Source organism: Drosophila teissieri, chromosome 2R (assembly GCF_016746235.2).
Source record: "Drosophila teissieri strain GT53w chromosome 2R, Prin_Dtei_1.1, whole genome shotgun sequence".
NCBI classification, from domain to species: domain Eukaryota; kingdom Metazoa; phylum Arthropoda; class Insecta; order Diptera; family Drosophilidae; genus Drosophila; species Drosophila teissieri.
Genome location: NC_053030.1, coordinates 1,843,463 through 1,855,865, shown reverse-complemented (window position 1 = coordinate 1,855,865; position 12,403 = coordinate 1,843,463). Strand labels below are relative to the sequence as shown.

Here is a 12,403-nt window from a genome sequence, read left to right as displayed (position 1 = left end):
TTACTTGCTCATGGATTCAAATTGTTGGCTTGCTGAAACTTTTCCTACTGGCTCATAAATCCAAAAAGAAGGCTGCCTAGATTGCGCTCATCTAGGGGGCTTACGAAACGTAGAGAAGGGCTCGTTTTTGGGCGTACGGCCTCCTCTCTGCGCCTCCAAAGCTTTTCGGGGGTGCACAATGATAATTTTGGCGGATGCAATAGCCAAGAAAATTTACGAGGTTGGCCTGTGCAAAATATTCTTTTATTATCACTGTTCTGCAGATTGGTCACTATATTTACCTACTTCAATATAACGAAGCTGATGCAACTTATAGATATGTATAAAGCCTTGCCCAGTCCAATGCATTGGTGAGCGGCAGAATATGTAACGATTTGGCGGGAAGCGATTGGAAGCAGATTTATTTAAATGAATTAATATTACGTAATTATGATATTGTAATAACAGGTGTTTAATCTAACGTAGTGTTAGGCTTACCAGTATTTTAAATTAACATTTCTTAGTGGAGTGAAACAGAATTTTTTGACCGAACTGCATATGTGATGTAAACTGTTATATAATATTTAATAAGCATTATCTTTGTAGTTCATATACTATTCTAATCTTATTCTCCATGACTATATTTTAGTTTAAAAATGACCAGGCATGACCAGCACTTCTAGTTGCAGGCTTACGCTAAAATTTAAATCGATGTGGATGAAGAAATCGATGTGGATGATTACGAATCCTTACACGAGTAAGGAAATTGGTCAAGCCAAGTTATTTATATGATGAGAGCCTAATCGAATACTTTGTTAACAATATTCCAAACTCAAAGGTAAATCAGGCTTTATTATACCAAGCTATTGCTATTAGGAAGTTAAAAATTCAAATCGAAGCATATCAGAAATTGGCAAGTCAAGTTCACTTAGAGAAAAACCGTTTGAGAACGAAAGTTCCCGTTCTCAAAATGTAGCCAAGATCTGAACCATTTTCAGATTGCCAATAGTTATCGATACTATCCAGACGAACCGATGTTGGTATCGAGAAGAACCTATTTCGATTTCAAGACGAATCGATCTCGAACCAATTACCAATCAAGAATACAAATTATTTATTTAATAAGAAAACATTTTTTTGGCATACTTATCGATACTATCCAGACGAACCGATGTTGGTATCGAGAATCGATCTCGAACCAATTACCAATTAAGAAAACAAATTATTTATTTATTAATAAAATTATTTTTACATACATGTTACATTATTTTTACATCTTAAAATAAATCACATTAGGATTATGTTCTTACAATGTTTTTCAAGAAAATGAATCAGTTTTTTAAATAATACTATATACTGTGCAAAGAAAAATACGTATTACATTAAATGTAATAATAATATATTATAATTCTTCTTTGGTACATACTCGGGTGACATTGCTCAAGCTTTTGAAGAAACTTGTTTAACTTCGGATAAAGATTGATGCATCCTCCGGACCCTACAAAAATTTCTTTCACTACATTTTTTTGTCGTAAATTTTCTTACCTACCCATACATATGTATGAATATCTCGAATATTAAATTAAAAAAACATAAAATGGACACAGTGTAATATTAGTTGAATATTCAACACAAATAGGATTATTAGTATACATACATACATAGTTGTAAGCACAGTTATTTACAAACATACATACGTATGAACACATTCCTGCAACCGATACCACAAATATAGTAATTCGTACTTTTAGGTGGGAAAGGGCTTAAAATAGCCCAATTTATACCAATTTTCCGACCAACAAAATAATATCTTAATCGACAAGGATACGAAGCTAAAATTAATAGCTCCCCGATAACTTTAAGAGAGTATTTTGCTTTAATTTTTCCTCTTTAAAATTCGTACACCCGATACGGATTCCCAACTGAAAATATCGACATTGAGATCGTTTTCGTCTCGAAATCAAAAAAGGTTATTCTCAGGAGTGTGATTGAAACAAATGTGTACAGACGATCTCGTTATTTTTCGTTCTCAATTTTTCTGTGTGTATTACTTTTATTTCCTTTAAGCTGAGAAAGAAGTAGTTACAGGAGGTAGTTGAGGAGGTTATGAAATGTTTCAACTCTGGGGATGAGAAACACATATAAAGAAACAACAAATGTTTCAGATGATACGTACCAGAACATAGGACGGCTTAATGCAATGTCGAGATGGTAGCCAAGCAGGAGAAGCACACAGGTGGGTTGCAAAGCAATCAAGCATATTAACAACTTCAGGGCTAGAGTTAATCGATCGAGAGGATCACGGACTGACGTCGATGGAATGCGCTGAGTCCGAGCGCACACTGATAAGGCAATCGCAGGGAGAAGCGTTTGCTGAAGATAGCCAAGGAAAGGCCGCCAAAGGCAGCCGACTTAATGGGCTGTCACCATACTTCGACGAGGACGGAGTAATGCGAGCCAGCGGGAGGATCGACGACGCGGCGTGTGTGCCATACAGCGCACGACTGCCGATCATACTGTCTCACGAGGAGGCACTGGCGGAGATGATTGTGCAGCATCACCACGAGTGGATGTGCCACCAAAATGTGGAGGCAACTATTGGAGCGATTCGGCAGAAGTTCTGGATTACGAACTTACGGAGGTTGCTACGGAAGGTGATGAGTAACTGCAATGTGTGCAAGCTACGGAAGGCGCGACCTGCGCAGCCGGAGATGGGTCCCCTGAAAGAGAACCGGCTGGAAGCCAACGGATGGCCATTCAAGTATACCGGCCTGGACTATTTTGGACCGCTATTTGTGACTGTTGGAAGTCACACGGAGAAAAGGTGGGTCGCATTGTTTACGTGTCTAACCACAAGGGCTATCCACTTGGAGATAGCCCACGATTTGTCTACAGATTCCTGAATAATCGCCATGAGGAACTTCACGAGCCGCGGAGGACCGGTGGTCAGGATAAGGAGCGACAATGGGAAGAACTTGGTTGGAGCCGATAGAGAGGTCAGGAAGTTCAGCGAAGTATTTGAGCCTGCAAGGATCCAGGGCGAGCTGTCGTCCAAAGGAATTGAGTGGATCTTTAATTACCCGGCGAACCCAGCTGAGGGTGGCGCTTGGAAAAGGATGGTGCAGTGCGTGAAGAAGGTGCTGGCGCACACAATGAAGGAGATCGCGCCCAAGGAGCATGTACTGGAGAACCTGTTGATTGAGGCGGAGAGCATAATGAACTCTCATCCGCTCACTCATCTACCAGTGACGGTGGACCAGGAGGCTCCATTGACACCCAACGATTTATTGAAAGGAGTACCCGATGTTCCGGATCTTTCCAAAGATGATGGACTGGAGTCCAACAGATGGGCTACCAGGAAGCAGTGGCGCATAGCAAAAATGATGCGGGATCGATTCTGGAAGAGATGGGTGCATGAGTACCTGCCAACACTTGTGCGCAGGGAGAGATGGTGCAAGCACGTCGAGCCCATTCGTCGAGGAGATCTGGTGTTCATATGTGATCCGGCCATACCACAAAGAGAGTGGAAACGAGGCGTCGTGGAAGAGGTGTTCACCGGGAGAGATGGAATCCCTCGTCGAGCGGCGGTGCGGACTAACGATCGAGCCAAGACGACAATGCGTCCCGTTTCGAAGCTAGCTGTCCTGGACGTGGTGAATGCGAGTGTTCCACCGGAGTGGGGATGTCGCGGAACGGTTTAGGGCTATCGATAGTTAGTTAAGTTTCAATTTAGAGCCGCCAGAACTTGGAGATATTTTGTGTCAGGATTTTTGATGTTTACGTATTAGGGCGCACTAAATAGGGTGACGCCAAGCTTAATTTCGGCGCCAAATCACTCCATTTTTGCTATCACATTGAGAGGGAAGAGATTATGTAAGATTAAGACTCTATTTCAGGTTAAGTTCAACCTATGTATATTCTACAGAATAAAACAACTCCAACTACTCTGTTTATTATCGAACACGAGGTGTTTTTCTTGGATGTTTAAAAGGCATCTCCCCGTGATATGCCGAGCGGCGTCAATGTCAAATTCGAATTTAGACAACTGCAGAAGGTTCCATTTGAACAGTTTAAAGAGGCTTTTATCAGGTAATCAGTTTTAAAACTGTTAAAAATACATAGGTCACACTTATGGAAATTTGTGTGTATGTGAGAGTGATGAAATTTGGAGGATCTTGGAAAGAAAGAACGCTCTCAATTATTACTCTCTTTGTTCTCTCTCGTTGTTGCCTCTCACATGCATGTTATAGAGTAATCTGTCCATTCGCTTTGAGATAACTAGAGAGTGCGGTTCTATCGGTTGCTTAAATAAAATATGTATTAAACGGTATAAACAATAAATGTGTTTCGCTATTTGGTTGATGGGCTGGCTTATAATATACGTAAACGTGTATTATTATATTAAATTTAATAGGTTATGAGCCCAGTCACATTTTCAACCCAGCAGTGAAATTATTTAATTGTGCAAATAAGAACAAAAAATAATTAAATTAATAGTGAATTTTCTTATTTAAAACAAGTTTAACGAAATACATACATATGTATTTATAACGATAAACAAAAACGACGAACATTTTTGGTTAAAAATAAGTGTTAAAAGCAGTACAGCAACAAAAGTGATTCTAAGAAGCGCAACGCAATCGGAGAAACAAAGAAGAAAAAAAAAAAAGAGGAACAGTTATTTTTATCAAAGCGACGACGCGTAGTCAATAGTCAAGGAAAGACATGGACAAAGAAAAAAAGAACATAAAACCGTTTAACGGTGAAAAATATTCAATATGGATGTTCCGATTAAGGGCACTGTTAGAGTAAAACGATTTGTTAAATGTAATTGATAAAAAACAAACAAAAATAAACGAGGAAGTAAAAAGGGCAGAAAGAAATGCAAAGGGGATCATAATAGAATATTTGAGTGATTCTTTTCTGACATTTGCCAACAATGAAAATACGGCAAAGCAGATTTTTGAAAAATTGGATTCTATTTATGAGCGTAATAGTTTGGCATCTCAACTGCCACTACGCAAGCAATTATTTTCTTTAAAATTAAAAAGTGATATTCAGCTAGTAAACCATTTTCATTTATTTGATGATCTGATAACTGAGTTAGTTGCGGCTGGAGCCAAGTCTAATCGAAGTCTAATAAAAATCTAAATGAAAATTCCACTTGTCTCGAGAATACCAATCCAGTGGCTGAAACTGGTGATAAAATAAAAGAAAATACAAATAAAGAAGAAATTAGACGCAGTGAGAGAATTAAAGGCAAACCAAAGATATCATATAGATTTTTAGAAAAGTGTCTGATGAATATCCAAATGTGTTTTAATGATATTCCTAATACATATGAAGAGATTAAAACTCGTGATGACAGAATCTTGTGGGAGGATGCCATTAAAGACGAACTGAATTCTTATTTTGTAAATAATACATGGTGCTTAGTGCAAATGCCTAAGGAAAAAAATATAGTAGATTGCAAATGGGTATTTAGTATAAAACAAGATGAAAATGGTAAATTAATTAAATATAAGGCAAGATTGGTAGCCAGGGGATTCACCTAAGAATATATGATGGATTATGATGAGACTTTTGCGCCAGTTGCACGAATTTCTAGTTTTAGATATCTTTTAGCTTTTTCAAATCAATATAATTTACTGATCCACACCTAAAGATGAAATTTATATGAAGATTCCAAAAGGATTAAAGCAGTATGATGGAAATAAAGTATGTAAACTTAATAAAGCCATTTTTGGTTTAAAACAAGCTGCAAGATGCTGGCTTGAAATATTTGAAAGTGCACAACAAAATTTTGGATTTCGGAGCCTAGAGTAGACAGATGTATATATATTTTAGATGAAGGAGATATACACAAAATTATATATGTACTCTTATATGTTGACGATATAATTTCTACTAGTGATTTCAAAAGAATGTCTAAACATAAAACATATCTTTTAAATAAGTTTCAAATGACCTATCTAAATGAAATACGATATTTTATTGGCATACAAATTTAAAGAAAATATGATCAAATTTGTCTCAGTCAATCTGCATATATTAAAAATGTTAAAAAAAAAATTCAATATGGAAGATTGTAATCCAATTGGAACTCCTCTTCCAAGCAAAATAAATTATGAGGCCTTGCAAGTGGAGGAGTCATATGAGGCACCATGTAAGAATTTGATTGGTTGTTTAATGTACAAGTTAATTACTTTGCTGGTCGCAAGGTAAAAAAATAAAATATATTGGAGTTCAGTTAAGAACGACTTTATTTGTATAAATCCAATTTGCAACTAAATTACCTTAAGCTGTCCCTAGCAAGTTGTGAGTCTTTGGCTGTAAGCTGCGCTGCCCTTGGTGGTAGAGGATCGGCGTCGGCTCCGTAGCTTTCCAATAGGCCACGACATCGGCTGATGTTTTGCTGGTCAAATCGGTGCAGTCTTATTGGAATCACTTGCATTGGTGGGAGCGGAAGTTGTTACCAATCAGATTCTTTGAACTCTACTTGGCAGCTCGGCGTATGCAGGAAATTATCGAATTCTACTTGGCAGCTCGGCGTGTGCAGGAAATTATGCAGACGCTGAGCTTGCAGATTGAAGCTTGCTTATTGGGGTTCATTGTTCTGGATTTTAACATTTTTGTTGTTAACTCTTCCCCCTCCAATTTATGCTTGTCCTAAAGCTGTCTCTAGAAGTATGGAATGTCGTTGAACTGAGGTAGCTGGTACTGTGGCTCAGTAGAAGATTGCTCGCAGGTTGTAGGTGCGAGAATCGCGGTGACTTTCGCTTCCATTCCAGGCGTGGGACCTAGTTGCAGGGTTATGCTCTTCTGCCGTTGGCTATAGATGTGCAAACCCAGGATGAGAACCAGCACAATCCCAAAGAGCGTTAGCAAAGTAATGCTGTTAACCGTTGAATGTGTTCTTATGTTCATCAGCTGTCCAGTGTTGTTTATGTGCAATGCTTCCAATGCTTCAAGAGATAGAACCTTAAGTCTTTCTTTTTCTTCGGCCGTAAACTGCACAAGAGGTGCTCCGGGGTTCGAGACTGTAGGTTCCAAGTTGCGGAACTGCTGGTTGTCGATAATTATCGAGTCATTTGATAGTTGAACCAGATAGGTGCCCTCTAGGTGAAGTTCTGTGTTGTTCCAGGTTACGTTTCCATCGTAGTCGTTTAGTAGGATGATTCCATCGTCGACTTCTTCTATTTTGGGTACATGGTCGGCATTGCTAAAACTACACAGCGCTTTCTGTCCCTGAACTAACTTTGGTATACATTTTGAATTACTTATATTAACAATTTTTTTCTTATCGCATATTTTTATATATTCTACGGTTTTACAAGTTTGGGGAATGTCATAGGTAAGGTTTTTGAAAACAAAGATTTCTTGAAAGTTTAAGTGTATAATTGAATTGTTTTTTACTATGGGTTTTATAATAAGGTCTTGGTATTGTATTTCTTCTAAGTTTGGAACTTTTACAATATAAGTTAAGTTGGGTCAGGTTTTACCGGCCGTCGGTTATCCGACGCACTTAGACCATTAGAGGTCCGTTGTGATTCCGTGTATGTTTTCCCCTTTTTCCCGCGGAGGTTCGTGTGAAGTTAGCAGTTTCCCCAGCCAGAGGCGCTGGTGAATTTTTGTATCCGATGTGGATCGGTGTCGGACAGGTCGGACGTGTCTATCAGGAATCTGCTTCCTAATTGAGCAAGTCTTTTCGCTTGCAGTGTTGGACAGTGGCATAGTACTACTGTTTCTTCCATTTCTTCGTCCCTACAGCTACGGCAGAAATCATTATACGTGGCATTTATTCTTCTGGCATGGGTGCCTATCAACCAATGCCCTGTGATGACTCTCATTGCAGTGCTGAGGTTTGCTCTGGTCAATATTAAAAGTTTTGACGTTCTCTTTGAGCTTATTTTTGGCCATATTTGGCGTGTTAGGCGACAGTGTGTGGTGTTATCCCATATTGTCTGTTTGTTACGGTTTAGGTTTTCCCTAAGTAGTAGTTTACAAGTGGCTAGAGGCATACTCATGCCCTCCATCTCTTGTATGAGTGGCGCGGTAGTGCCCTCTCGAGCTAGTTCATCTGCGATGCAGTTGCCTTCTATGTCCGTGTGTCCGGGTACCCATATAAGGCTGATTACGAATTGTTGTGTCATCTCGTGTAAAGATGATCGGCAATTCGATACTGTATTCGAGTGACTAGAGATTGAACCAATCGATTTGATAGCTGCTTGGCTGTCACTGAAAATGTTTACATGTGAGCCTTCCGGCTTTTGTGATTTTAAGTGTTTTAGGGCCTCCCTTATTGCTGCCACTTCAGCCTGGAAGACGCTGCAATGATCGGGGAGTCTGAACGAGGTGCGTAGGCCTAGCTGTTCGGGGTAAACTCCTCCTCCTACCCTGTTCTGTAGTTTTGACCCATCCGTATAGAAGCATATAGCATTCTGGGGGCCGGGTATTTGTGAGTTCCAATCGTCGCTCTCTGGGATGATTGTGTTGAAAGGTGTTTTATGTACTCCGTAGGAGTGCAGTAGTCTGTCCTGGAGGGGACTATTTGAATGTTTCTTAGGATACATGAGTGACCCACTTCTTGTGGCTTCCACTGTTTGGTATCTCTAAGCCTGATTGCCGCTACTGTGGCCTGTTCCATGCCAGCTAGTTCTGACCTTGGGAGGTTGAGTATGGCGTTTAGGGCTTCGTTTGGAGTGGTGCGTAAAGCACTGCTGATGCAGAGTGCCAATGCCTCGATCACGGAGGCGATCTCCTCGATCACTCCTCCACTGCCTTCTTGATCCTCCTTGGCGGAGTCCGATTTGCAGACCTTTATGGTCACTGAGCTGAACCCGAAGTTTAGCTCCCCGTGAGCGGCCTTAATGGGAGCTAGGGACTCCTTGTTTAGAATGAGGACGGCCTGATTTGTTGATCCCTTCATTTCGTCGACCTTCCCCACTTGCCAGTCCGAGGTGGGAAGGTGCGGGTTGCAGCGCTGCAGCATGGTGAGGATCTGGTCCGGCGCCTTAATGGATGCCGGGATCCAAATCCTCGCCCGGGGTCGGCAAGGTACGTCGGACCAGCTCAGCGCAACAAGTCCGGCGCCCTCATACACCTCCCCCAACTCTTTTACTGCGGCCAGAATCTCAAAGCATTTTATGGCTAGGGCTGCCTCTACCCACTTCCACTTATTTCGTGGAATTCTGCCACTCGGGTCGTTTCTGTCGACCACACCACGTAGGTATGTTTGCCTTTCCCGGTTGCCACTGGGTGCTTGCCGTCCTTGGCTGCGCGTGAAGGGGGCATCATGGCACTAGGGCCTGGAGATGTTCCCATGGCGACGGCCTTGGGCGGATTGCACTCAGTCGCCTCAGATTTGAGGCGGGGTTCACCCGAACCCGATCCTGCGGTGTTCGCCAGGCAGGTGGGCTCACTTGCCAACTTTGCTGCCATAAAGTTTGTACGGCCAGACTAAGTCGTCACTGCCGTTTGTGTAGGTTTTTTTGGAGATCCTGATTCCTTTTTATTTACTTTTGTTGACTCCATGTGATTCCCACGAGTTGCGGAGAAAAGGAGGGTCCACCTGGGCGGAGATCCGCGACGCCCGGGTAAGGCTTCTTAGAACAGGGGGTCGCCAGGTACCCTGAGCTCTCCGTTTGAGATTGAGCTATTTTGTGACCCGGGCCTCGGTCAGGCTGACTCTCGGCACGGGTCGAATGACACCTTAGTCCGGCCCGGGACGCCCGACTACCATTTGCCAGCATCCTCTGCCAAGAACATAACCTTGCCAGGGGACCTGTTTCCAACCGCCCTCGCGTGGAGAGTATAGTCGCACTTCCGGGTGTATGGACAATTATTTCTTCCATTGATAGGGTTGGCATATTATTTCTTTTAAAAATTTTCTCGATTTCAATTAGCTCATCTTCATTTAATACAAGTGTGTTAACTACGTTTAATCGTGCCCATTGAATGACATATTTTTTTTTTTTTTTTTTTTTGCTTTTTTTATTATTTATTGAATCTTTCCTTTGTGTTAAGAGACTAACAATAAGTGTTCAAATCTTAATCTAACTTAATTAACTTTCACTTAGTGATAGTTTTTTCATTAATGCCCTAATAAGTTTATTGCTGGGCTGGGAGGTCGTTGCGGTGCAGCCGGCTTTGACTGCATACTCGGATTAGTTTTCTTGCGAGGGGATTTGTATGGGTGGTCAGCTTTTCGTTATACTTCGTTTTTTTCTCAGCTATTACTTCGATTACTAATTTGATTTTTAGGTCTCTGTGTATGTTTTCGTTCCGAAGGTACCACGGCGCTCCAGTGATAATTCTCAGAATTCTTGACTGTGCTCGCTGAATAATGTCTATGTTACTTCTGGATGCGTTGCCCCACAGCTCGGAGCCATAAGTCCAGATAGGTTTTAAGACGGAGTTGTATAGAAGAGCCTTGAACTCCAGACTAAGTGGAGAGCGAGCATTTATGAGCCAGTGGAGGTTCCTTGCTTTAAGTTTAAGATGTGTCGATTTGGCTTCTATATGTTTGCGCCAAGTGAGCCGCCTGTCCAGATGAACACCCAGATATGTTACCTCGTCGGCTTGTGGAATGCATATGTTATTCAAGACCAGTGGTGGGCATGTTTGTTTGTTTAAGGGGGGAACTCCCTTTAGACATTTCAAAAAATCGATTTTTTTTTTACTGTCTTAATCGATAGGTATATGCTTCGAGAATATAATTCCGAAGTTTCAAAATTCTATTTTCAAAATTGTGGAAGTTATGCGACTTTAAAGCGGCGCGCTCGACCGGTGCGTGAGCCGGTCGAACGCGTCGAGCGATAAGGACCCGCGCCGCGCTCTTGCCATCGACAATCTATGATAGATTACCGGATTCTTTTGCTTTCCCCGAATGTATGGTGATAAGGAGATGATTTTCGATTTTTTTCCGAATATCCGTCCCCCGATATTCGAAAAAAAATCAGTCTAGCCTCGATTCTTGGTGAGATACGATGTTTCCCAAAGGCAAAAGAGATTCCACAGCGCGTGCTGCATACGCGAAAAAACGTAAATTTCGCGGTAATCGGTATACGAAGAATGTTGAAAACGATCCGAATGCAAGTCGTGCGAAAAAGAAACTTGCAAGTACGAGTGCGGAAGATGTCATTGTGAATGTGCTTCATACGTATCGAATCATTGAGTTTTTCACTGTTTTCGGCGCTCTCTCGGACATTCTCATTTGTGGAACTTGCAAAAAGGAAGTGGAATTCGAGGAAACTGGACAAAGATTTTTGGGTTTCAAAATTGTGATTTCGTGTTCGTGCGGTCGAAGAGAAGTGAATTCGGGGCCAACTCTTAATACCGGATATGAAATCAATAGAAGAATCGTGTTTGTTTTTCGGCTGCTTGGCGTAGGTAGAGAAGGGATGAACATTTTTTGCGGTTTGATGGATTTTTGCAAGGGGTTATCGTGTACCCCGTACTCGAAAGTTGTGGAACACATTTACAATGCGACTAAAGAGATGTTTGAGATGATCACCAAGGCAGCAATTCAACAGGAAAAGCAGAAGAATGTGGAGCAAGGAATTCCGGAAACTCACTTGAAAGTGTCTGGCGATGGGTCGTGGAAGAAGCGGGGATTCACGTCTCTGTACGGCGTAACAACGCTCATCGGGCATCATACTGGGAAAGTTGTGGACCTGGTAGTGAAGAGTTCCTATTGTCAAACCTGTATTGGGTGGGCTTCGAAAAAAGGGACGGCAGAATATGATGACTGGTATGAAAAACACGAAGAATCATGCTCAAGAAATCATGAAGGTTCGGCGGGAAAGATGGAGGTGGACGGCATCAATGAAATGTTCGATAGGTCTGAAGAAATGTACGGCGTGAAATATTTGAACTACGTCGGTGACGGAGACTCAAAAACTTTCGCGAGTATCGTAAAAAACAATCCTTACGGTGACGATTTTCCGGTAACAAAAAGCGAGTGCGTGGGCCATGTCCAAAAAAGAATGGGCACGCGACTGCGAAATGTAAAGAAGAAAGACAAACTCGGTGGCAAGGGACGACTTACTGACGGTCTCATAAAAAAATTAACTATTTTTTATGGCTTGGCAATCAGGAGGAATGCAAATTCAGTGGAGGACATGAAAAACGCTATAATGTCATCACTGGACCATTATTGTTCGACTGACAAGAAGCCCAGGCACCAAAACTGTCCCTCAGGTGAAAACAGCTGGTGCGAGCGGAATAAGGCCAAGGCCGCCAGAAGCTTGCGGTCCTACAAGCACCCGCCGCGTCTTATTCCACCCGACGTCGAGTCCAGCATTCGCACTATTTATGAAGATCTATCAAGAGACGATCTTCTGACTAGGTGTTTGGGAGGGAATACCCAGAACGCGAACGAATCTTTCAACGCCACGGTGTGGCGCATGGCCCCGAAACATCT

General features: G+C 41.8%; 1 protein-coding gene across 1 annotated transcript; it reads left to right on the top strand.

Annotated features, from left to right (window-relative positions):
* Nucleotides 1-2,187: 2,187 nt before the first annotated feature.
* On the top strand, nt 2,188-3,680 carry LOC122612934. Its single transcript, XM_043786845.1, has 3 exons — nt 2,188-2,215; nt 2,254-2,803; nt 2,897-3,680. The coding sequence occupies exons 1-3, from the start codon at nt 2,188-2,190 to the stop codon at nt 3,678-3,680; spliced, it is 1,362 nt and encodes a 453-aa protein (XP_043642780.1).
* The last annotated feature ends 8,723 nt before the right edge of the window (nt 3,681-12,403 follow it).